At 66.2% G+C, this 24,060-nt stretch overlaps 9 protein-coding genes across 9 annotated transcripts in view; 5 read left to right on the forward strand and 4 right to left on the reverse strand.

The window, feature by feature from the left end:
* The window catches only part of PFL1_01202 (uncharacterized protein), a gene marked incomplete at both ends in the record, with an annotated part of 2,596 nt that extends 1,803 nt beyond the window's left edge, over window positions 1–793 (forward strand). The window contains 2 exons of the mRNA XM_007878705.1: window positions 73–297; window positions 408–793. Of these exons, the coding sequence (XP_007876896.1) occupies window positions 73–297; window positions 408–793 (611 nt within the window). The remainder of the gene's footprint in view (window positions 1–72; window positions 298–407) is intronic.
* Window positions 794–3,022: 2,229 nt separating this feature from the next.
* Window positions 3,023–6,424, forward strand: PFL1_01203 (uncharacterized protein; the record flags this gene model as incomplete). The annotated part of the gene is made up of 3 exons (XM_007878706.1): window positions 3,023–4,702; window positions 4,824–5,429; window positions 5,570–6,424. 3 exons carry the CDS (start codon window positions 3,023–3,025, stop codon window positions 6,422–6,424), a joined length of 3,141 nt encoding a protein of 1,046 aa, XP_007876897.1.
* Window positions 6,425–6,778: 354 nt separating this feature from the next.
* Window positions 6,779–8,386, reverse strand: PFL1_01204 (uncharacterized protein; the record flags this gene model as incomplete). The annotated part of the gene is made up of 2 exons (XM_007878707.1): window positions 6,779–7,800; window positions 7,915–8,386. The coding sequence occupies 2 exons, from the start codon at window positions 8,384–8,386 to the stop codon at window positions 6,779–6,781; spliced, it is 1,494 nt and encodes a 497-aa protein (XP_007876898.1).
* Window positions 8,387–9,337: 951 nt separating this feature from the next.
* Window positions 9,338–10,712, forward strand: PFL1_01205 (uncharacterized protein; the record flags this gene model as incomplete). Its single annotated transcript, XM_007878708.1, has 4 exons — window positions 9,338–9,451; window positions 9,558–10,043; window positions 10,152–10,442; window positions 10,560–10,712. 4 exons carry the CDS (start codon window positions 9,338–9,340, stop codon window positions 10,710–10,712), a joined length of 1,044 nt encoding a protein of 347 aa, XP_007876899.1.
* A 367-nt stretch (window positions 10,713–11,079) lies between these two features.
* On the reverse strand, window positions 11,080–14,518 carry PFL1_01206 (uncharacterized protein; the record flags this gene model as incomplete). Its single annotated transcript, XM_007878709.1, has 3 exons — window positions 11,080–12,594; window positions 12,686–12,819; window positions 12,907–14,518. The coding sequence occupies 3 exons, from the start codon at window positions 14,516–14,518 to the stop codon at window positions 11,080–11,082; spliced, it is 3,261 nt and encodes a 1,086-aa protein (XP_007876900.1).
* A 1,557-nt stretch (window positions 14,519–16,075) lies between these two features.
* PFL1_01207 (uncharacterized protein) lies at window positions 16,076–16,793 on the reverse strand (the record flags this gene model as incomplete). The annotated part of the gene is made up of 3 exons (XM_007878710.1): window positions 16,076–16,394; window positions 16,524–16,626; window positions 16,757–16,793. 3 exons carry the CDS (start codon window positions 16,791–16,793, stop codon window positions 16,076–16,078), a joined length of 459 nt encoding a protein of 152 aa, XP_007876901.1.
* Window positions 16,794–17,342: 549 nt separating this feature from the next.
* PFL1_01208 (uncharacterized protein) lies at window positions 17,343–20,585 on the forward strand (the record flags this gene model as incomplete). The annotated part of the gene is made up of 4 exons (XM_007878711.1): window positions 17,343–18,716; window positions 18,817–20,089; window positions 20,180–20,433; window positions 20,553–20,585. 4 exons carry the CDS (start codon window positions 17,343–17,345, stop codon window positions 20,583–20,585), a joined length of 2,934 nt encoding a protein of 977 aa, XP_007876902.1.
* A 1,359-nt stretch (window positions 20,586–21,944) lies between these two features.
* Window positions 21,945–22,908, forward strand: PFL1_01209 (uncharacterized protein; the record flags this gene model as incomplete). Its single annotated transcript, XM_007878712.1, has 2 exons — window positions 21,945–22,536; window positions 22,643–22,908. 2 exons carry the CDS (start codon window positions 21,945–21,947, stop codon window positions 22,906–22,908), a joined length of 858 nt encoding a protein of 285 aa, XP_007876903.1.
* Window positions 22,909–23,046: 138 nt separating this feature from the next.
* On the reverse strand, window positions 23,047–24,051 carry PFL1_01210 (uncharacterized protein; the record flags this gene model as incomplete). Its single annotated transcript, XM_007878713.1, has 2 exons — window positions 23,047–23,331; window positions 23,449–24,051. The coding sequence occupies 2 exons, from the start codon at window positions 24,049–24,051 to the stop codon at window positions 23,047–23,049; spliced, it is 888 nt and encodes a 295-aa protein (XP_007876904.1).
* Window positions 24,052–24,060: the final 9 nt, after the last annotated feature.

Genomic DNA, 24,060 nt, shown 5'->3' on the forward strand with positions numbered 1-24,060 from the left:
CACTTCCCGATGCCGAGGCCGCGACGCTGATCCGGTCATCGCTGGTGCGGCTGGGACTGCCCGCGCCCGCAGTGACCGAGGACATGGCGAGGGACCAGGCCGAGTACCACATGGAGCTGGCGCGCGAGCTGGGCGGCCTGCTGCTCGGATCCCAGGGCGCTCCCGGCCTGATGGGCCGCGGCAGCGTGCTGGCCCAGGGCAAGGCGAGGGAGTCGCTGGCGAGGATGCCCGAGACGGAGCGCGGACTGCTCGGACTCGACGAGATCTGGTGTGTGTGGAACCGAGCGCGCGGCATAGGTGAGTTTTGTGGCGAGGGCGACTTGGGCCTGGCCGTGCCGTCCATAGGATACCCCGGGCCTCCAATGCTGACATCCTCTCCCTGCCCCATTCCTCCTCTCCGTACCCAGCGCTGGTGCCGCCGCAAGCGCTGCGATCGGCCTCGCTCTACCTGCCCGACCTCACCTCGCCTTCGATCCAGCTCAAGACGTTTGATTCTGGCCTTGCCGTGCTCCATACGCCGCGGTACAGCGAGAATGCGTTTGCCGCGCGGCTGGTGGGCTACCTGGACGCGGTCGAGGACGAGCACCGTCGCCGGTCCCCCGCGACACCAGGAACGGCACAGGAGTGGGGGCCAGGCCTGTCGACGCTTGAGATTGCAGAGCGGGAGAATGCGCCGGTGCTGCTGGTCACGGAACTCGTCGAGATGGTCGAGATCAAGAGCGGGCTGGTGGTGCGCGACCAGGCGAGGAGCGGCGTGCGCTGGTACTTTAACCACTTTGCCCGGGCGCGGTAGCCCGCCGTCGTGGCCGTGGCCGTAGGCATTCAACGTTGAAGACGAGATAGACAGCCGACACCTGGTGATGGCGACGGCATCGAGCGAGGGCTGTGCAGTGTGTCGAGCAGGCAGGCGAGCAGACGTGCGATGCTGGGCCCGGCGGCGTGGGTCGGTGGCCGGCCAAAGAAGTGCAGGTCAGAAGCAAGCAGGCGCTGCCAACGGGTCGGCGAGCTGGCGCGGCAGCATGACGTCGCGGCTGCGGGCAATTTCGTACCAAAGTGGGGGACCAAAGCAGGCGCTGAGCGCGTCCCGCAAGTCGCCGGCGAGCCCAGCCGGCCGGGCATCTGGAAGGGTCCGCTACCGGGCGGCCGCTCACCATCGTGCTCGCTCTCGAGCTTCCACCCTTTACCACCGTCTGCGAGCCTTTGAAGGTGCCTCGAGGCATGCAATCCAAGGGGGCGAGAGCAGGAGGAGCGAGATGCTGGCAGAGGGGATCAGGGTGGGCGTTCTCGAAGGCAGAAGCCAAGGGTGCGGCGATGGCGGCCTCTTCTTGCACTCGGGTAGATAAGGCGAGCGGCCGTCTGCTGGAATGCTCGGCTTGGACACATGTCTGCCTGCCGGACCAGGTCGTCCGCCGTGCGACGGTACCGGTGGTGGTTTCTGCTTGCTGCCTTGAGCCCGTGAGCATGGCTCAGGCAAAGTGAATGCATGCGTCGAGGCGTGGGGTCGAAGTGAGATCGAGTAAGGGACAGATAGAAGGGCCAGAGGCGATATGATCTTGATGCCGGTACCGGTCTTGCTCCAAGAGGCTGGGAGCTGGTGGTGTCTTTCGTCATAGGCCAGGCCGGGAGCAACCTGAAACGGCATCGCACCTGGCTACATACGTACAAACGTACTTCCGCGGCCCAAGGCGTCGGCAGGGTGGCCTACGGAAGCACCCGCCGTCTGGCCGGCCTGCTGTGGGTCTTGGCGCCAGGATGTTCGGCAGGCCGTAGCCAGACGAGCCTAGGCCTACCGGCACGATGCCGGAAGTCATGCGCGCCGATGACAGGTGTGGGTGGACCTACCTCCAAACCGTACATCGCCCTGCTGCCTCTTTGCAGTCACTTGTCCCGTCGTCGTGCTGGCCTCGCCTTGTCGTGGTCTTGGCTATGCTATGCCATGCCCTGCTCCGTCCCTCTCTCTTCTGCCTCACCATCATCACCACCACATGCTGCCGCACTCGACCCGTCCTTGAAGCTGCTGCTCGTGCCGTTTGCATATCCGCGCCGCCACGATGGACCCTTCCTCGTCGAAGTCGACGTCGACGTCGTCGCCGGACCCGCCGCCGCCGCCGCCGCCGGGCGCCATCCACCACAAACACAAGGACTTTTGGAGCGCCGACAATCCCATCCCATCGATCCAGCGCTTTGTCAAAAAGGGCTTCTCCGAGGTCGTCAACAAGGACAGCGAGGAGAGCGACTCGGACGACAGCTCCATCGGCGAACCCATCAGCCCCACGGCGCCCACCTCGCCATCCTCGCGCCAGCGCAACCGGCTCAGCAGGCTCTTTGGATCGGGCCGAAGCGCTGCAAAGGACGGCGACGACCATCGCAGCCAGGGCGACGCCGCCGAGGGACTGGCGCAGCAAGACGATGCCGACATCGCCGACGAGCCAAGCGACGCGCACCAGGACCCCTCCAGGGCCGCCAGCGACGCCCGGCGGCGGACGCGCAAGCCCCGCCTGGTCGACGACCCCATCACCGGCCAGCAGACCTGGATCCACGACGTCAGCCGCAAAGAGTATCGCCGTGCCATGAAGACCATGGACGACCTCTACGCCGACGAGGCCAGATCCAAGCACGACGGCAAGGCCCACGGCCCGCCCCCCGGCCCCCGGCGCAGAGGGCCGTTCGCCGACAGCGAAAACGTCATGACGATGCCCTTTCCGCCCGAGCCGTCGCTGCCGGCCACGATCCGCGACATCCATCCGCTGCTCATCCCTCTCTTTCTGGCGTGGGGCATCATCACCATCCTCGGCGTCCTCCCCGCCGTCCTCTCGGTCGGCCTCAACGCCTGGCTGGGCTGGTGGACCTGGAAGTCGATCCGCGAGTCGGCAGAAGATCACCGGTGGCAGCGCGAGCGAGCGAGGGGCGAAGCGGCCCGGGGTAAGCTGCCGGCCATGGGTCAGGCGGCAGCGGCTTCCGCCGGCAGCGCCCCGGGCCACAGCGACGACCTGGGCTTCGAGGGCGTCACCGAGGGGGCGGAATGGCTCAACGGCATCCTCGAGGGCCTCTGGGAGGTGCTCAACCCGCAGCTCTTCTCGTCGCTCGGCGGCACGCTCGAGGACGTGATGCAGGCGAGTATCCCGGGCTTTGTCCACGCCGTCAAGGTCGTCGACGTGGCGCAGGGTTCGACGCCGCTCCGCCTCACGGGCCTGCGGATCCTGCCGGACAACGACAAGGACATCGAGGTGCTCCACAAGGCGGCGCAGCGCGAGCTGCGAAAGAAGCGCCTCCGCGAAAAGGTCATGAAGGACCCGCACGAGGAAGAGGTGCTGCGGCGGCTCGAGGAGGAGGACGCCCGCGACACGCGAGGAGCCTCAAAAGGTCCGCAGACGGCCGAGGAGCTCGACTCGGGCAAAAAGGTGCGCGGCGAAGAGGGCGCCGGCTCGACGTTTATCAACGTCGAGCTGGCCTTTGTCTACCGCGCTCGGCCGACGGTCAAGACGGTGGCCAGCAAGAGCCGAAACGCGCATCTCCAGATCAAGTTCTGGCTAGGGGCCAGGAAGGTCTACAGCGTGCCGCTGCCCGTGCTCGTCGAGATCTCCGCCTGGTGGGCCGCGTGCGGATGCGCGTCCAGCTGACGCCCGACCCGCCGTTTGTCAAGAACGTGACCCTCTCGCTCGTCGGCCTGCCGCGCGTCGGCGTCGAGGTGGTCCCCTTTCTGCGCCTCAACACGTCTAACCTGCCCTTTATCAGCAGCTTCATCCAGAGCTCGATCGACGCCGCCACGAGCGAGTACGTGGCGCCCAACAGCCTCACGATGGACGTCGGCGAGATTCTCATGGGCGACAACATCAAGCGCGAGGTCGACGCGCTCGGCGTCCTGGTCGTCTACATCCACTCGGCCTCGGACCTCGAAGCGCAGGACCTCGGCGGCTCGAGCGACCCGTATTGCACCGTCAGCCTGGCCAAGTACGGAAAGGTGCAGTACGCGACGCGCGTGGCGCTCAACGACCTCTCGCCGCGCTGGGAGGAGCGCCACGTCATGACCATCTCGCCCGAGGCGGTGCGGGCGCGCGAAAAGGTGGCCATCGCACTGTGGGACTCGGACCGCTTCACGCCCGACGACATGCTCGGCCGCGCCGAGGTCGACCTGCTGGAGCTCGTGAACCGGCCTGGCCGCCTCTTCCGCCGCAAGGACCCGCTCATCGGGCTCAGCCGCGAGATGAAAAAGGAGGGCACCATCGAGTGGTCGGTCGGCTTCTTTGCCAAGGCGCCCAACCGCCCGAGCCGCGAAAAGGCCAAGGGCATCGAGCAGATGGTCGAGGGCAAGGGCGGCGGGGACAAGGGCGAGGGCAGGAGCGGCGGCGACGGCGACGGCGACAGCGAGGGCGACGACGACGACAACGGCCGCAATGACCCCGTCGACGAGACCAAGTGGGACGCGGCGGGCGAAGCGACCAACCAGGTGCGGCGACTGTCGCAGGAGGCCGTCAAGGAGGGCGAGAGCTTTGCCGACCAGATGCTGCGCCAGGACGACGGTCGGCAGACGAGGCACCAGGAGACGGCGGTCCAGTTTGAGCCGCCCAACCCGTCGCTCCCCTCGGGCATCCTCTCGATGCAGATCCACCAGATTGCCAACCTCGAGAGCGCCGACCACGGCGGCGGATCGTCGCTGCGGCGGCGCAGAAACGGCCCCGGCCAAGACGTCGAGACCGTCGAGGTGAGTCCGGCAACCGGTCGCGCGCGAGCCGTGTCGGATGCCCCGCCAACTCCTTTGCTGACCTTGTGGCCATGCCCCTCGGGGGTCCCCTCTTTGCCCGCTCGCTTCCTGACCTCGCCAGACCGAGGAGGAGCCGCCGAGCGCGCCCTCGGCCTATGTCAGCATCATCATCAACGACGAGACCGTGTTCCGGACGCGTACAAAGGCGCTGAGCCGGAACCCGTTCTACAATGCCGGTACGGAGCGCTTCATCCGCGACTGGCGCCGGACGCTCCTCATGTTTGTCGTGCACGACTACCGGCTGCGCGAGGCCGACACGATCCTGGGCGTCGTGGCCATCCGGCTGACGGACCTCTTCAAGGAGACGTCGCAGGTGACGCAATTCTTCCCCATTGCCGGCGGCGTCGGCTACGGGCGCATCCGGCTCAGCCTCCTCTTCCGGCCCATCATGGCCATGACGCGCGTCAAGTCGAAGCTTGGCTGGAACATTGGCACCGTGCGCCTGCTCACGTCGCCCGTGGCCACCGACTTTGTCGAGGGGACCGGCTTCACGGCGCACGACCTCCACCTCACCAGCCTTCGCGCGCGCACCCTGGCCGGCAGCAACAAGGTGTCGGCCCACCGCGCCCGCCACACCGACGACGGCAAGTCGATCGAGTGGAAGATCCGCGACGACGAGTTCCCGTTCCGCGTCCCGGCCCGGCGGCGGTATGCGGCGCCGTACATGGTCAGTCTTTTGGCGCGAGGGCACCAGGGTCGCGCCTGCGGATGGCCGGTGCTGACCATGCTCTGCCCCTTCCTGTCCTTCCTTTGCCCCGCTCCTTCCTCTCTCCTCCCTCTTTCCTCCCTCCCCGACCCGACATGCAGATCGAGTTCCGCGGGCACAATGCGCTGGGCAAACACAAGGTGATTGCCATGTGCATCGTCTGGATGCAGGACCTGTCCGACGACGAGGTGACGTCGGAGCGCCTGCCCATCTACCGCCCCAAGCCGGGCCACGACTTCCACCGGCTTCGGCAAAACTATCACGACTACCGGCGCGAGGCCGAGGCCGAGGCGCTGGGCGTGGAAAAGGTGGGCTACCTCGAGGTCAAGATGCAGTTCAAGTCCGGCCTGGGCGAGGTGCACGTCGAGCTCGAGGAAAACAGGGACGCCAAGGCCGTCATGCAGGCGTGGCAGTGCTGCGTCGCCGCCGGGCTGAGGGACAAGAAGGGCGACTTTGCAAAGTCGCGCCTCAACACGCAGGGATACCTCGAGGACGAGAAGAGGCAGGTCGACCTCGGCACCGAGCTGGGCGATAGCGAGCGGGATAGCGATGGCGATGGCGATGGCGATGGCGATGGCGATGGCGACAGCGACGACGGCGGCGAGAAGCGTGCGGGGACGAGACCAAAGTACGTCGAGGGATCCAACATGGTCAGGTCTCCCACCGCCTCGTCCGGCTCCGGTTCCGGTTCCGGTTCCGATCACCATCGCCACGACGACGACGACGACGACGACGACGCCGCCGGCGAGGAGGAGGATCCGACGCTGAGGGAGAGGATGAAGCGGTGGCGCGACGAGAAGCGCGAGCGGCATCGGCAGCACCGCGGCGTCAAGCAGTTCAAGGCGGTGCGCACGGCCAGCTGGCTCGGCTCGTCGGCCAAGTCGGGCAGCTCGTCGCTCTTTGGCAGGCTCAATATCCAGGATCGCAGGACGGCCGATGTCGAGACGGAGCTGTGAGACAAGACCGACGCAGGCCGAGGTGCCAAGCCCCCACGAGCCCAATGCCAGCTTGTCTTGGCCGGGCGGAATCGGTCGAGGCCCTTCCCCGTGGTGCCCCACGACTGCCTTGTCCACGCACGCATGTCGATCTGTTTCGAGGAGCGATTAGTAAGGGATGCCTTTGCAAACCAAAGACGGCGATGCCGTCGTCGCGTCGCCGCTGCTGCCAGTCCGGATCTAGGAATTGACAAGTGTGTCGAGTGCCCGCCTCCAGCTCCGAGCAGCGCGGGCCCGTCTGCGTCGTGTCGTGTCCTATCGTGCCGTGCCATACCTCCCTCGCCCACGCCCTCGCCCTCGCCCTCGGCCGCCGTGTCACTGCTGCCCCGCCTTTGCGTGCATCTCGGCAGCCGAGTCGGGCATGGCCTCGTCGTCCTCGCCGGGCCTGGCGCCGCCACCGCTGCCACCCTCGACGTCCTCGTCCATGGCCTGGTCGACGAGTCCCGCTTCCGATCCCCTCCGTGCCGGCGCCACGATGGACGCATCGGCATCGCCCATGCCAATCGAGCTGCCGCCCCTGCTCATCCTCCGACTATCGATGCCGCCGCCGACGCCGCCGCTGCCGCCTCCCGTGCCCGCTCCTCCGACCATATCGAAGCCGGGGATGCTGGGCGGCGCCCGGATGCTGCCGAGCGTCTCTGTGCTATCCACCGATCCGCGGCGCGAGGGCGACGCGACGCCGTCCGGGATCTCGCTGCCATCGAGCGAGGGCGGCGGCGATGCGGTGCCAATCGTGGCCGCGGTGCTGCCGGCGCGCGAGGCGGGACCCTGAACCAGCCGCGACGACAGCCCGGGCGCAAAGGCGAGGGGCGTGGATCCTCTGGGCGGGAAGACGGGCAGCGAGGTGCCGCCGACGCCCGCTTCGCCGCCCATGATTTCTCGCTCGCGCATACGTTGCCGCTCGATGTAGGCTGCGCGCAGGGCGAGCTCCTGGTCGTCGGCGGTGCCCGTGCTGCCCTGGCCTCCTCCCGTTCCGCTTGAGCTGATGCTGCCGGCCTCGGAGGGTGCCACGCTGGCCACAGTACGGCTCAGGCCGCTGGGGCCCGGCGCCAGCCGACCGGCGTAGGCCGCGGCGTCGGTGGGGGCGAAGCCTGCCGAGAGTGGGGGTGAGCTACCTCGGGCCGAGGCCGAGTAGGAGGAGCCGGCCGTGGCGGATGCTCCGCTGACAGTGGCGCTGGACCGCGTTTCGGGGAACGGACTCGCCGGCTCCGAGATATCGACCATCTGGGGCTTGGGCGAGCCCGGTGGCTGCACAGCGACCGAAAAGACGGAAGCGGCGCCGGGGCTGTGCGGGCGGAAGGCTGCCGTGCGCGGATCCAGCTCCGGCGGCACTCCCGCTGCGTGCCGTGCATCGAGGCGCAAGGAAGAGAGGACCGACGGCGAGGGTCAGGATCGCAGCGTGCCTTGGCTACTCGCGAGGTGGGTAGAGGGCGGGGAGGGTGACAACTCACGGACCGGCGCGCCTCCTTCGCCAAAGTTGCCCACGCTGGTATCCCCGGTTTCGAGGCTGAGGGCGGCACCGTCTGCGTCGGTAGAAGAGGTGGGCAGGTCGTTGTCGTTGTCGTTGTCATTGTCATGGTCTCCTCGGCCATGGTGGCGGTCTCCGCGCGGGTCGACGCCCTGCCCAGGTAGGCGGATGCCGGGTGCGAGCTGGTCTGCGTCGGGGATGCGTTCGAGGTTGTCTGCGGTGAGTGCGCGGGCCCTGCGGAACTCTGCGGTGGATTCGAGCTCCTCGTTTGCGGCAGCCTTGAGCGCCTCTGCTCGCTCGGCGGGGGTTAGGTGGTCGTAGCGGGTGTCGTAGTCGTTTCGGCGCTGGCCGAGGTGCGACGTCTTGGCGTAGCGGCGTGCCGACGAGTCGTCGCGGAGGTCGACTTGGTCGGGCGGTGCCGAAGCGGCGGTGGTGGCCGAGGGCTGCTGGGACATTGCTGCGGAAGTGACCCGCGTGGTGGGATGGGATGAGCGCGCCTCGGCTGGTGTCGGACGGGTCGAAGCTGGGCTGCGCTGGGCTGAGGCTGGCGGCGATGCGGTCAGGAGGGTGTGCTGTTGGTCAACGTTGTCGAGCAAGGCAGTGTCGAGATGAGGCGAGGCGAGGCGAGTGAGACGGGGGATGCTGGCAAAGAGAAGAGAGGCGCGGATAGTAGTGAGATGGTGGTGGTAGGCCAAAGGCGAGGCGAGGCGAGCATGACGGGTACCAGAAGCGCAACCGCTGGCCCCGGCGCAGTGTATGTAGCATCGCGCATGCCAGCAGCCAGCCAGCCGGCCAGCCCCTAGGCCTGGCCTCGTCGTCGTGTGATGGCGGGCCAGCCGGGGCGGGGGCGGGGGCGGGGCTGGGGCCCAGACTAGACTGCTGGCCGCTGTTCGCTTTTCCTCGCACAGATGTCGCTACCCGGCACCCGGCCCCGCCTGGCCTGCCTGCCAAGTCGCTACGTCACGCCGCCGCCCTTGCTTTCTCGCCAGCTGCCAATCTCAATCTTATTGGTCTCGCTGCCACCTTCGTCGCTGGCAGGGCTGGCCGAGCTTGGCCTCTACGAAATGGTCACCAATGTCTTGTCAAGCTCAAGCCACGCATCACGCATGGACTGCCTCTCAGCATGGCCTCCAGGCGGGTCGGATGGCCCCGCAAAGCAAAGGCCCGCTGGCCTGGGCTGCGCTCGGGCCAGCCTTAGTCGGAGGATCTTACGGCCGATACCGGGCGGCGGCGGCGGCCAAGAAAAATTTGAGCTTGCTCCACATCGGCGTGCGGGCTGCACCACCTTCGCACAGCCCTCAGACAACCTTCGAGGTGGCTCACCTCTCTTCTCACACGTTTGACGACTGACGAACGACGACACCGACGACACCGACCACATCGCACCACACTCACCACCACCTAGCATGCCCGCCGTATCAGCCGCCGCAGTGGCCGAGGCAAAGGCGTCGAAGCGCAAGGCCGAAGACGACCAGCCCAACCACGACGGCTCCGACTACGACTCGGACTCGAGCGATCCCGTGAGCAGCCCTCGTTCGTCGACTTTGCCCTTGCACCGGCCCACGCCCTGACAGCCCCGACGCACCCTCGTCCTCCTCCTCCCTCTCCCCCTCAAACGCCCCGCAGGACTTTATCAATGTCGACTTCGACTTCCGATCGCCCGAGGAGATCGACTTCCAGGCCCTCAAGCGGCTCCTCCAGCAGCTCTTCTACTCGCACGCCACCCACCTCGACCTCGGCGCCCTCGCCGACCACGTCATCAAGCTTGCCACCACCGACGGCGTAGGGACCACCATCAAGATCGACGGCGACGAGGACCAGGACCCCTACGCCTTTGTCAGCGCCCTCGAGCTCGGCCCCAGTTCAGCCAGCACCACCGAGGCGGCGACGGCGGCCACCGCGACCCTGACAAAGTACCTCTCCGACGTCCTCGGCAAGTCGCCGGCCGCAAAGGACTTTCAGGATCTCATCAAAAAGGCCCTCTCGCCCACCTCGACCAACCCGCCCGTCACGTTTGTCCTCCACGAGCGCATGGTCAACATGCCCCCCCAGGTCGCCCCACCGCTCTACAACATGCTCGTCGAGGAGCTCGAGCAGGCCCGGAGCTCAAAGGTGAGTCGCGCCGCCGTCGCGGCAGGAGGGCCCGCCATCCAGTACTGACCTCGTCTGCCTCCTCTTGCTGTCGTGTTCGTCGGTCCGCCGTTCCGCCGCCCTGTGCAGACGCCCGCCCCGACCAGGCCCTCGCACCTCATCTTCTTCTCGCGCGTGTTCTCGGCCGATGCCTTCTCCGACGACGAGGCCATGGACGAGGACGACGACGACGAGGCCACCGGCCTAGCGGGCGCGCGGCGGCGCAAGAACAAGCTCGCCAAGCGCGAGGCAAAGAAGCAGGGTGCCAAAAAGGACGCCGCGCGGGTGCGCGCCATTGCACAGGGCACCGGCATCGGCGGCGGCAACAGCGGTGAAGAGGAGCTTGGACTCTTCCACCCAGAGGACAAGGCCCTCGCAAAGGTGCGTTGCTGGCTCTTACCGCGGCCCGATCCGATTCCGTCGTCGCGCCTTAATGATCAGCTGGCTGACCTCGCGCCCCCCTCTCCCTCCTCCACCCACCTCGACTTTCGACCCTAGTTCGCAACACATACCCACACCTTCCGCTTCCCGCCACCACAGGATGCGGCAGACAGCTTCGAGGCGCCCCTCTTTGGCCGCATCGTCGCCCTGCCCTACGACAAGCTCGCCGATGTCCTGGCCCAGGTCCAGCTCGACCTCGCCGCCCCGTGATGCATGGTACCCGAGAATCAACACGCAAATGCCCATGTCGTATCATTCAAATCAGGCCGTGATGGTGTGAGCAGTGTCGCAATCGCCTGGCGGCTCCATCGGCCGAGCCGGCCACAGCTGAGGCGGGTAGGGTCGCGCGTTTGCGCGATCTGAGTGCTGTCCGGAGGCGTACGGCAGCGGAAGAGAGCAACTGGATATCGATGAGACGGCGCTCGGGCGCTCCGTCTGGGAATGGTGGTATAATGAGCCAAGGGATGGACCGATAGCGGATCTTCGGTTTCCTGGGAGGGGCATTGAGGCGTGCTCGAGTGAAGACTCGCAAGTTGATGATAGGGTGGGCGACCTTGGTGAGCCTCGCCCTCGCCGACTAGGAGGGAGAAGCCGAGCGCGCGCTGGCGCGGGGCCTCGACCTTCGCGGTGGTGGGAGCAAGCCCCTGTCCGGCAGCGCTCCCATGGGCTGAGCCGTGAGGAAGGGATCCGCGACGTCGGTCGACGGCAGCTGGCAGAGGGCCGGGAGCGACGCGACCTCGGCCGTGGTCATCGTGACTGGAGCAGCGGTGGGTCGAAAGGCGGGCGAGCCCAGTGCCGAAGACGACGCGGTGCTCGCGGTCCTCGACCTCGGACCATCGCCGCCCTTGCCGCCGGACGACACGGCCGAGGCAACCTCGGGCTCAGCCTCGGCAGCGGCGGTCGACTCGCTGCTCGTGGACATCTGGCTCTCGGTGGATCCCAGCGTGCGCTGGCATCGGAGACGCGGACGCTTGCCGCCCTCGGAGCCGAGGTCGGACGAGGATCGCGACGTCGACAGGTGCATGCCCTTCATCAGCGCAGTCAGTCCATCGCCCGTGACCCTCATGGCCTTTTTGCTGGCGGCGATGTACGAGGGCTGCCTCGACTTGCGCGAGAGCTCCTGCGCCCTGGCTGCGGCGATGCCGGCCGCCTCATCGGCCGCTTCTCCTGGTCCAGGCGTCGTCGCCGATGGCAGGCACTTTTTCCAAAGCGCGCCGATGACGTCGGCGAAGCCCTGAAGGTAGCGGAGGTCCTCGACCCCGACGACGCGCCTCCTGGATCGCGTGAGGGCCGCCAGGACGAAGCCGATCGAAGCGCCGGCCTCGGTCGAGAGGATCGAGCAGCGTCGAATGGCGACGTTGCTGGTCGAAGAAGGGACGGGCGCAGGCGTGTCGCGGCTCACGGGGGGCGTGTGACCTTCAAAGATGGTGGAGAGCTCCGAGGCAGCACGCCCGTCCGGAAGATTGAAGAAGATCGGGCAGAAGACCGCTGCCTGGAACTTGCCGTCCTGCCTGCGCGCATCGCCGTCGTCGCTTGTGCCGTCTGTGCCGCCAAGGTCCGTTTCGAAGCGCGCCGCATTCTCGTAGACCAGGCCGCCCTCGTGAGCGTGAAGCGCCTTGAGGTAGAGATCCGGATTGAGTCGCTCGATCGGACCGGGCAGGCCGTGGCTGCCAATGAGGCTGCAGCGGTCGGCCGGGGACGCGACGGCGACGACGTACACCACCTCGAGATCGATGGCATCGGCGATGATCGACGTGCAAAACTCGATGTCGGCGATGTCGCGTCGCGTCGCCGTCAGGCCGAGGCCGGCAATCTTGCGCGGGTCGGTCGGCGAGGGTGGCGGGAACCTCGAAGGGTCGAGCAGGTCGGACGGTGGCGCGATGCGGGCTCCCGGCCGTACCTCGCCGCGCTCGCGTAGGTGCCGCTCCAGCTTCCACCAGCCCTGCTCGATGGCGTCGACCTTGCGGCGGAAGCACTCGGCCGCCCAGGACTCGAGCTCCGCGGCGATGGCCACCGAAAACTCAGCCAGCAGCGCCCTGTCACCCTCGCACTCTTCCATGCCGCTCCTGGGCTCAGAAGAGAGGCAGCAGAGCTGTCATGGACAACGTGGAGGAAAGCAGGTCAGCCTTATCCACGTTCACTTGCATTTGCTCTGCAAAGGTTCCAGTGCCTGGCCAGCTCACAGCGCCAAGAGGGACTCCTTCCGCTGTGCACACGGGCATCGCCGCGTAGTAGCGGACGCCCTCAAGAAGCGGGTTGTTCGAGGTCCGCCAGTCTTTGCTGAGGTCCGGAATGATGAGACCCTCGTTCCGGTTGACTGGAGGGGGTAAAGCATCCCGGGATAGGAGATCAACGGGCTGGCACCGCAGCGGCTCTGCAGTCATGGCCTGCGAGGGGCACTCACGGATGGTGTGCGAGCAAAGCAGGTGGCCTCGCGGGTAGACGCCGGGCGGGAAGAACTCGCTGCCGCTGCACCACAGGTGTACGACGTCGTTCTCGACGACGACAAACATGCTCTCTCGGCACTGGGTCCGGCGCTGCAGCTCGTCGCAGATCTCCTGGATCTTGATCCAGCGTTCCTGCGGCATCTCCTCGATCCGCAGGCGATGGAGCGACCGCTGCCTCTCGGTCTCCCAGCCCGGTCGAGGGGCCAGCATCGGACCTTCGCTGGGAGACGCGGGCCCGCTCGGGACGACCGACGGATCGGGCCTGCCTTTCGACGGCGCTGGCAGAGGAGCGTTGAGGTCGAGCTGACCGTTGGCGTAAGCGCGCACGAAGCTCTCCCAGTCCTGCAAGGCCGGATCGTCGTGCGAGAGCAGCTTGCAGGGGCTGCGCACCGGCTGGCCGTGCCGGTCCCGGATGATGGCCTTGGTCGGAGGAGCCGCGGCTGCAGCTGCTGCCGTCTGAAGCAGGCGACCTTGGTCCGTCGCCATCCGCTGCTTCGGCGCGCCAGGCTTGCTCTTTGCTCCGCCCCGGAAGTAGTCGTCGGGCGACGAGGACAAAGACCAGGCCGACGATGAGGCCGCTCCTTCGACCGAGGGCGTGGCAGGGGCGGTCGAGAGGTTCGAGACGGGTGTCGCGGGCACGCTGCCCTCCTTGGTCGTCTGGTCCCCCTTGTGTAGGCTCGTCAGCGACTTGAAGGAGCTGATGCCTGGCAGGCTGGTTAGGCTGTGGAGCGCATCGATCGAGGCGCTCCGGCTCCTCGGGTGCAGCTTCTTCCACGACCGTCGCTTGAGAATCGAGGGTCGGCCATGGTGCGACGCGGAAGCTCCCTCGTCGAGGTGGCGAGACGACGGCAGTGCGGTCGAAGGCGTCCAGTCACCCCCTACGCTCTCGTCTTGCGTGGCGGCGAAGGGAGAACGAGGTGCCTGAGGCAGGGGCGGGCTCGACACCACACCCTTGCGGCGACTTTCCCCGGAGCTACCGGCGCGGGATTGCTCTGCTGCGTCTGCAGCGCCGAGCGCTTCCAGCAGCGTCTGAGGTGGCCCCAGGGGGTCCGCCACCGTTCCGGGCAGCAGCGTCGGGCCATGGACAGGCGAACGCTGCGGAGGCGGGGGCAGGGGCGGACCAGGCTCCCCCTCGCGGACATGAGGAGCATCCCGAGCTGGTCGCGGCCAAAGCAGAGGATGAGATCGAGCCCGCGTCGGCGAGGCGGGGCTCGGCGACGCTTCTGCCAGGATTAGACCTGCACCCGGCTTGGCCGGGCTGCTCCGGCTGCGAGCGGTCTCGCCGAGCCGCTTGAGCCGCTTGACGCTGCTGGTGCTCGCCAGTTTCACTGCCTCGGGGGCTGGCTGAACCTGTCGCGCCTCGGAAGGTCGCTTGGACTCCGCAGCGGCAGTGCCAGAGGAAAGCGGGACGCGCTGCGTTGGATGAGGACGAGGCGTCAGATCTCGAGGCTTGGCGGGTGCAGGGGCGGCTTGGCCAGGGGAACGTGGGTCAGAAGGATCCTCGTCGGCTCCTGTGCCAACGCCTGGGCGCGGCGAGCTGGGAAACGGGTGCCTCGAGGCACGGTCCATCTTGCTGAGATCGGTCGGGAACCTCGACACCGCCACTGCCTGCCGCTGCCCTTTGGTGGTCTTCACTGGCTTCAGCGCCACTTGCTTCCGCCGCGAGCGCCGGCGCAGATCGCCTCTCGACCAAGCCGGTCGGACGCAGTCTAGACGGCAACGACGACGGACGACGATGGCGTCGAGCCGCCTGCTGCCATCGGACTGTAATGTCGAGTAGCTGTCCAAAGCCGAGATAGGAGCGGTTCTCGTTGGGTTCCGACGGGTGGCGATGTTGGACAAAAGGCCGACAGAAAAGGCTGCCGAGTGGCCACACGAGGGAGCAGCCTCGATGAAGACAGGAGAAGGACGAACAGATGATCGAGCGGGGCAGGTGTGGGAGGCCGGGGTGGTGATGGTGGTGGTGCGGAGCAAAGGAGGCCGTCGAGACTGGCTGCCAGACGTCGTCAAGGGACGGCGGGGCAGGCGGCCTGCGCGCCACTCGGCGACTTCCGAGACCTGACCGGCCTGCCCGGCCTGCAGGGCTGGCCTCGCGGACCAAAGGCCGCGGCCGTTTTTTCGGCATCGCCGATGCTCCAGGCCAGGCTAGGTGCGCCCGTCCCTCTTGGACTGAGCCATGGCTCGCCAGCGCGTTGCCCGCCCGTCCGCCCTGCCTGGTCTGCGCCGGCCTGTCTGGCCTCACTTGGGCTTGGACACAGTCAGCAAAGCGCCCAGGCGTCTCGCTCGAGTAGTAGTGAGGCGTGCGTGCGTGCGTGCGTGCGTGCCTGCGCGCGCGGAAGAATGCGCTGCGCTCAAAGCGGGCAGCCGCCCACCTCCCGGCTCGCACTTGCCCTCACCCGCGCCGGTGGCTGGCGGCTGGACGTGCCTGCGGCCTTGATGGGCAGATCAGGACGTCTCCGGCTCGAGGGAGTGTGGCGGGTGGATCGAAAGAGGAGGCTGGTGGGCACCACCACACCTTGGCCTTGTGCCATCCGACCCACCCTCATCACGCCCTTGCCTCTAACGTAGCCCCAGAATCACCTCATAATGTCGATGTCGACCAACCTTGACAAAGTGCTTGGTGAAATGACCAAGAACCGGCGGCTTCCTTGACGACGACGACGGCATTACCAACTTGTTTGACGAGCTCGACTTCTTCCCAGCCGATAAGGAGGAGCAGCAAGCCGGCCTGTGATGCAATCTGCCGCCTGGCTGGGGGCTGGTGAGAAGCCGGTGCTCATCTACATCAACCAAGCTATGCCTCAGAAAAGCGGCCGGTGATGCACTCAGCCAGCAGCGGCCCAGCATAGACACCCATCGCATGTCTAGCTTTGAGCTTGCTGCTGCAGCTGCTCTACTCGACCCTGCTGTACGCTGGCCCTGCTTGGCCGATCTCGTACGGCTTGTCACCGTTGTTGCATCAAGCCTGTGCTTCCGTCGCCCGCAAGCTCTCACCACACGATATTGCACGGCGCGTTCATCGACACCTTCTTGTCTCTTTCACTCGTTGAGGGTCGAGCTCGCGCAGGATCAGTCCTTGCTTCTGTTTCATGAACTGGACTGCAGCAGCGGATCAATGGAGAGAGATCACGCCGAGCCCTTGGCCTCGTCGGCGTGGAGACGCCTGAGGACGCTCTCCTTTCTGCGCTGGTTCTCGGTGAGGCCGCGGCTCCAGTCATCGGCATTGCCACCGCCGCCAGCGGCGGCCGCTTCCTCCGCTTTCGCCGAGGATCCCTGCGAGCCGGGCGCTGCTGCGTCAAAGGTCGGTGGCGGCTTGTCGGTCCGGGTGCCGATGCGGATGTCGGTGGCGATCCGGAGCGCGCCGAGCTTGTGCACCGCTTCATGGCACCGCTCGATGGCCTTGCAGACTACCGGGAAGCTGCCTTCGAGGTTGGTGCCATAGCCACTGCAGGCGCTCGAGGGACGTAGCGAGAGAACGAGGGAAGAAGGCCGGCTCTGTCAAGGCTCGATCGATTGTGTGGCGGTGTCGACGCTCATGGCAGCTGGCGGGGGGGGACACGCAGGCCAGACTCACTGCACTTCGTAGCGGATGCCGTCGTCCTTCATCGACTCGAGCACGCGCTGGCACTCGGTGATGTACTCGCCCACCGAGGTGGTTGGCGTCCCCATGGGGATCACTTGCGATGGTCATCGGAGAGGGGTCCGAAAGAGGATTTCCAGGGCGACGGTCAGCGATCCAGGGATGCAGCTCGCGGCCTGGCCGTCCATCGGCACGCTCCGTCGACGAGCGGGGCTGTCCAGACTCACGGCAAAAGTCTGCCACGGCGTAGAGCGGTTGCGACATCTTCTGCAGTGGTTTGGAGGCTGAAGGTGGGCGGAGAGGGTGGCGATAGAGGCGGAGCAGCCGGAGCGTCGGGTGAGTTCCGAAGGCAGGCAAGAGGTGTTGAACGGCGCACGGACGGCCGGCCTGCCCTTCCGCCCTCCTCCACACGCAGGCTCTACGCGACGCGGTCAGACGCGCCAAAGGGGCCAGAAAGAAGATGTGCAGGGCCAGGCAGGGCAGGGCAGGGCAGGGCAGGGCAGGGCAGGGCAGGGCAGGGCAGGGCAGGGCAGGGCAGGGCAGGGCAGGGCAGGGCAGGGCAGGGCAGGGCAGGGCAGGCCTGCCGCTGCTGAGCTGCTCGGACCGCCACCACCACCACCACCTTCGCCCCTGCCGTCTCCGTATACCCTCGGTCGCCACATCTGATCCTCGTTGCTCTGCCAATCTCGGCCTTCGCCTCCTCAACAACCGCACTGTGACCGATTCCCTGCCGCCTTCGCTTCACTCTCAAGCCTCCTCGTATCAGCTCCCCTTTCCTCGGCGCCTCGGAGCAGCCCACCGCCCTTGATCACCATGTCCGGCCTCATGTACGCCGGCACCAACATCGGCGGCTCGGGTGCGGGCGACAAGGAGAAGCCCGATCTCGGTCTCGACAATGTCGCCGAGTCTAGCTTCTGCAGCTACTTCCGCGGCATGCCCAAGCCCGCTGCCGGCACCGTTCGCCTGTTTGACCGCAACGACTTCTACTCGGCGCACGGCAGCGACGCCATCCTCATCGCCGACGTCGTCTTCAAGACGCACTCGGCGCTCAAGTACCTGGGCGGCGGCGGCAAGGACAAGGGGCTGCCCTCGATCACGCTCAGCACGTCGGCCGCCAAAAACTTCCTCCGCGATGCCCTCACCGCCCGCCAGATGCGCGTCGAGATCTGGTCCAATGGCGGCGGCAAGCGCAACAACCAGTGGACGCTCGCCAAGCAGGCGTCGCCCGGCAACCTCCAGCAGCTCGAGGACATGCTCTTTGTCAATGCCGACATCGTCAGCTCGCCCATCGTCATGGCGCTCAAGCTCACCACCCAGGACGGCGTCCGCACCGTCGGCGCTGCCTTTGCCGACGCCACCAACCGCGACCTCGGCGTGGCCGAGTTTCCGGAAAACGACCTGTTCAGCAACGTCGAGTCGCTCCTCATCCAGCTCGGCGTCAAGGAGTGTATCGTTCCGCGCGACGACAAGGGCGGCGACGTCGACCTTGCCAAGCTGCGCACCGTCATCGACCGGTGCGGCTGCGTCATGTTCGAGACCAAGCGCGCCGAATTTGCGCCCAAGAACATCGACCAGGACCTGCGCCGCCTGCTCAAGGACGAGGCCGCCAGCATCTCGATCGCCGAGCTCGACCTCGCGGCGGCCATGGGCTCGGCCACCGCCCTCATCGCCTACCTCGGCCTCCTCAACGACGAGTCCAACTTTGGCCAGTACACGCTGCGCACCCACGACCTCTCGCAGTATCTCCGGCTCGACAATGCGGCGCTGCGTGCGCTCAACCTCTTCCCCGAGCCAGGCCAGTCCGCCAACGGCGGCAACAAGAACGCCAGCATCTTTGGCCTGCTGAACCGCTGCAAGACGGGCCAGGGCCAGCGGCTGCTCGGCCAGTGGCTCAAGCAGCCGCTCGTCAACGTCCACGCCATCGAGGAGCGCCAGAACCTGGTCGAGGTGTTTGTGCACGACGTGTCGACGAGGCAGATTGTGCAAAACGACTTCCTCAAGATGATCCCGGACATGCACCGGATCAGCAAGCGCTTCCAGAAGGGCGTGGCCACGCTCGAGGACGTGGTGCGCGTCTACCAGGCGGTCCTGCGCCTGCCCGGCCTGATCCAGGCGCTCGACGACGCTGAGACGCCGAGCCAGGTGCACAAGGACCTGGTCGCGTCGACCTTCCTGGAGCCGCTCCGCGTGAGTGAGGCCTGCCTGCCCCTCGTACGCTAAACCGCTCTTCCTCCGCTGACTGTCCGATCCCCTCTGTCCTCGAATCTTCCCCTTGACCGCTCCGCAGGCACACGACGAGGCGCTGGCGAAGCTGACGGAGCTGGTCGAGGCGACGGTCGACCTCGACGAGCTGGCGTCGCACAACTTTGTCATCAAGCCCGACTTCGATGCGGGCCTGAAGCAGATCAAGGAGGCGCTCGACGACGTGCGCGACAAGCTCGACGACCAGCACCGCGCGGCGGGCAAGGAGCTCAAGATGGACATTGAAAAGAAGCTGCACCTCGAGAACCACTCGTCGTACGGCTACTGCTTCCGCGTCACGCGCACCGACGCCAGCCTGGTGCGCAACAAGAAGGGCTACCACGACATTGCCACGGTCAAGGGCGGCCTCTTTTTCACCAACGGCGCGCTGCGCGAGCTGAGCACCGAGTTCCGCGACCTCTCGGAGCGCTACAACCGTTCGCAGAGCGGGCTGGTGCGCGAGGTCATCCAGATCGCATCGACCTACTGCCCGCCGCTGGAGCAGCTCAACGTCGTCGTGGCGCAGCTCGACGTAATCGTCAGCTTCGCCCACGTCTCGGACAACGCGCCCGTGCCCTACGTCAAGCCCAAGGTCGAGGAGAAGGGCAAGTCGGCCGACCTGCGCATCCACGAGGCGCGCCACCCGTGCCTCGAGGTGCAGGACGACATCAACTTCATCCCAAACGACACCGAGATGGTCAAGGGCGAGTCCGAGTTCCTCGTCATCACGGGACCCAACATGGGCGGCAAGTCGACATTTATCCGGCAGGTGGGCATCGTCGCGCTGCTGGCGCAGGTGGGCTGCTTTGTGCCGGCGGCCGAGGGGGCGACGGTGCCCGTGTTTGACTGCATCCTGGCCAGGGTCGGGGCGGGCGACAGCCAGCTCAAGGGCGTCAGCACGTTTATGGCCGAGATGCTCGAGACGGCCACCATCCTCAAGACGGCGACGGCCGACTCGCTCATCATCATCGACGAGCTCGGGCGCGGCACGTCGACGTACGACGGATTCGGCCTGGCCTGGGCCATCTCGGAGTGGATCACGACGCGCATCGGGTGCAAGTGCCTGTTCGCTACCCACTTCCACGAGCTCACCAACCTGGCCAACCAGCAGCCCCACGTCCGCAACCTCCACGTCGTCGCCCACATCACCCAGCGCCCCGGCGGCTCCAGGCAGGACCGCGACATCACCCTGCTCTACAAGGTCGAGCCGGGCATCAGCGACCAAAGCCTGGGTATCAACGTGGCCGAGCTGGCCAACTTCCCGCCCTCGGTCATCCAGCTGGCCAAGCGCAAGGCCGAGGAGCTCGAGGAGCCCGAAGGTGAGTGTGCGCGCGCGACAGACGAGCGGGACGCGGCAGGCAAGAGGCTGACCCCGACTTGTGTCCATCCCGGTGCTCGACCTGACCCAGACGACGAGCCGACCACGCTGAGCATGGCCGAGGATGTGACCGCCGAAGGGACCGCGCTGATCGAGGAGTTTATGGAGACGTGGGCGGCGCGATCCGAGGCGCTCGCTGCGGACGACGATGCCATGGACGAGAGCGAGGGCGGCGGCGGCGGTGCCGAGGGATCCGCCAGCAAGAAGCGCCGCGTCGATGCAGAGGCCCAGCTCCGGGAGCTTCGCAAGTGCGTTGAAGAGTTCCGACCTCGCATCCAGGCCAACGTGAGTGCCTGGCCCCGACGGCGGCGGACCGACAGAGAGAGAAGTGAGAGACAGAGAGGCTCCTGTTGCTGACACCGGCCGAGCTTCATTCCGGAACCATGCTTGCTTCGACCGAACAGGCCTGGGCGAGCAAGGTGCTCGAGAGCTTCTGAAACCAGCCCGCTGTGCCCGCATGCCCTGTTCCTCGTTCCCTTCCTCTCGCTTCCACACCATCATCTGTACTCTACTGTCCTCTTTCAAGGTTGCGAATCCCTGAACGTGTTTCCGCCACCACGGCTTGGTTACGACTGGAGCCGGATCATCCGAATTGGCGCGGCGCGGCACAGAGCGATGCGATGCAGAGCGGGCCAGGACCGAGCTGGTCGGAAGCGAGCAGGATACAGCAGCTGGCTGTGACAACGAGCTTGATCCCGCCTGCAACGGCGCGAAATCTTTCGTTATGTACCTGGCCCACGTTGCGCTGCAGGTCCAAGGATGCTAGTGACTGTGATTGTCGTTGTCCCTTGTGTATGTTGCTGCCCGCGTGGATACCGGTGGGCCGGGAGGTAGAGAGACGAGGAGAAAGGAACGATGGGCGCCCCACGTTTTGCCACCGGCAGCCTTGGGCGGCGCACGTGGGGCCGGCGGCCGCTCCAGCGCCCGCACCCTGAGCTCCTCAAGCGAGCAAACGAAGGGGGCACCTCGTTTGCCCTCACGACCGAAGAAGCTCCCTATCGAAGAACCTTCTTCGACGAGAGTGCCCGTGACACGACCCGGGACTTCGCTTGGAGCATCTCAGCACACGCTTCGCTCGCTCTTCTCCGAGGGTCGCTGGTCCTGTCTCGACCACGATCCGCCTCGATAGACCGCATGGAAGGCGAGAACGTTGAGCCAGCTTAGTAGTGGACCGGAAGACCCTGTCCCTAGCCATGAGCTCGTTCCCGGCTCCACGGGCTGGAAGACCCGACCTCCTTACGGCCATGGTATCTCTAGCCTAGCCTGCTCTTTTGCACCACGAGGAACGGAGAACGTAACGCCCGGATCTCGCTCGGCAAGCGAGAAAATGCAAAAATCAAAGAGGGCCTACTCGGAAGGTGTCGGTCCGAACCGTGAGCGCGTCGAAAATCGCCCCGGGCCCCACCCACGGCTCTTTCCCCGACCCTGGCCGACGGCGACTGGCGGCATCAGCGGCGGCGACGGCGACGGCGGCGGCGAGGTGCAGCTCGAAAGATAGGCTCTTCCGGACCATGGATCCACACACTACCTCGGATGGCATCCGTGCCAAGAGGTCGAGGTCGAGCGAGGCGAGAAGAAGCGAGGCCAGTTCGCGCCGCGCCGCACTGTGAGCCGCCCTGGCCTACTGTACCTCGACCTTTCCGAGAGCAGCCTAAGGTACGGTGTGAGCACGAGGCCAAGTCGGTCTTACGGTCGAGGATCCAGTTGACATATAAGGTCATCGTCCAGCCGCTCTCCGTAACGTGTCAGTCGTTCTTCACCCACAAAACTCCCCTCTTCCTCACCGCCTTTTCAGGATGCTCGCCAACGTCTTTCCCCTCGCGCTTCTCGCCCTCGCTGCTGGCGCCGACGCCACCTCCGTTGGCTTTGGCAAGGTCGGCGAAACGGTCCAGTGCCTGAGGGCTCTCACCCAGCGCTCGTGCCACTCCAAGTACACCATCCCTTACGACTCCCCCGCCACCTGCTGCTACAATGGCGCTTTGGGCCCGGACCTGCCCGAGTCTGGTCTCTTCCTCTCGACCCAGTTCTGGGACACTAATCCTGCTACGGGACGTCCTGACGCCACTACAGCCCATGGTGAATGGCCAGACTTCTGCGACGGAACGTACCCTGCCTACTGCTCGAACGTTACGGGTATCCCTGAGTACACAGGCGCCGAGATCCGTGCGGTTCTGCAGAAGTACTCTCCTGAAACCTTGGCGTTCATGGACGTCAACTACAAGGGCTACAACGGCACCGACGAGGACTTCTGGGAGCACGAGTACAACAAGCACGGTACCTGCATCACCACCAACCGTCCTGAGTGCCAGATCCCGCTGCCGGGCATCAGCAGGGAGGACTTTGTCGTGCTCGAGTACTTCAAGCAGATCGTCCGCAGGTTCAAGGCCCGTGAGTGGCGCGACGCGCCGGCGACTCTCAGACCTCGACCGTGAGGACGTTCCAGCGCTGACTCTGCTCTGTTCTTCCTGCATCCCCGCCTCCACTACGCTGACAGTCCCGACCTACGACTGGCTCGCCGAGGCCGGCATCGTCCCCTCGACGAACACGACCTACTCGCTCAAGTCGATTCAGGACGCCCTCGCCAAGAAGCACGGCGGCATCCCCTACATCGGCTGCCGCAAGGGAGAGCTCAACGAGTTCTGGTATTTCGATACTGTTAAGGGCCAGTTGTCGTCGCCGCTCGCTCACTTCTACCCGGAGAACTCGACGACAAAGTCCAACTGCCCCGAGCAGGTCAAGTACCTGCCCAAGGTCTTCTAGAGAGCGATTTCGCGCGACCGAGCTTCTTCGGCCAGCAAACCACCATTCTGCCATGTTCCTTTCACTCGAATGATCCTATTAGAGGGCTCTCGCATTACAGGCAATGGAAAGATGGCATGAGGAACGGGGCATGATATGCTATGCTGCTAGTCGGCTCGACCGTCTGCGCTTGTCACCACTTTCGGCGTCGACTGGTGGCGCGGCTGCGGCGCGTTTCGGCTTGGCGGCGGGGGCCGTCTTCGCGCTCGCCGCTGTGTCCTTCTTTGGCCGGGGCGGCGCTGGCTTGACCTCATCCTCGACGGCTTCCACAGACGCTTTGGCGGCCTTGACCGCGCCCTTGGGGTTCCACTTTCCTGGCCAGTTTTGCCACCCACCCCGGTCGCCGAGGAGCACGACGGCCTCGTAGGCCTCGGGGGACACCGGCTGTGATGTCGCGGATGGCAGGGGGGGCAGAAAGAGGCGATCAGTCAGTTGCCAGCCGCTCTGGGGCACGCGAGGGCGATTTTCGCGGTGCGACGCGGGCTCAGCGCGACTACGCACCTGCACGCTCAGCCTTCCGCGATTGAGGAGGGCCATTTCCCGGATCGCACGGCGATGATCCGCAGAGAGGTACTCGATCTCGCTCTCCTCTTGATTCGATAGGTCTCCGGCCGCGATCTTTTGCAGCAGGCCTAGGGGTACGAGGCGGGGCAGCCTGCGCTGGAACGCGACGTCGACGAGGAACCACTTTGGCGCCGCGGGGTCCGACTTGGGATCGTAGTAGGGGTGCTTTGGGTCGAACGCAGATGCGTCCGGATACCCCTGCCTGCACACGGTGGCGAGGCCGGCGACGCCCGGAATCTTGGTGTTGGAGTGGTAGAAGAGGACGGCGTCGTCGAGCCGCATCTTTTCCTTCATGATCGTCTTGGCCTCGGGGTTGCGCACGCCGTCCCAGGGCGTCGTCTTGCACGCCTCAAAGTGGTCGATGCTAAACGCCACATCCACGCCCTTTTCCAGGCGCGGGTCCGGCTCGGCCTTCATCAGCCAGTGCTGCCGCGGCCGCGCTTCGGATGCGGTGGGTGAGGACGAGGTGGCATGGTCATTGCCGGGGGTAGGGGCGGAGGGTGTGGCCGCTTTGGACGAGGCTTTGCGTCTGGGCGGCATCGGAGGGGT

The sequence above is a fragment of the Pseudozyma flocculosa genome, assembly GCF_000417875.1.
Source record: "Pseudozyma flocculosa PF-1 unplaced genomic scaffold scaffold00003, whole genome shotgun sequence".
NCBI classification, from domain to species: Eukaryota; Fungi; Basidiomycota; class Ustilaginomycetes; order Ustilaginales; family Ustilaginaceae; genus Pseudozyma; species Pseudozyma flocculosa.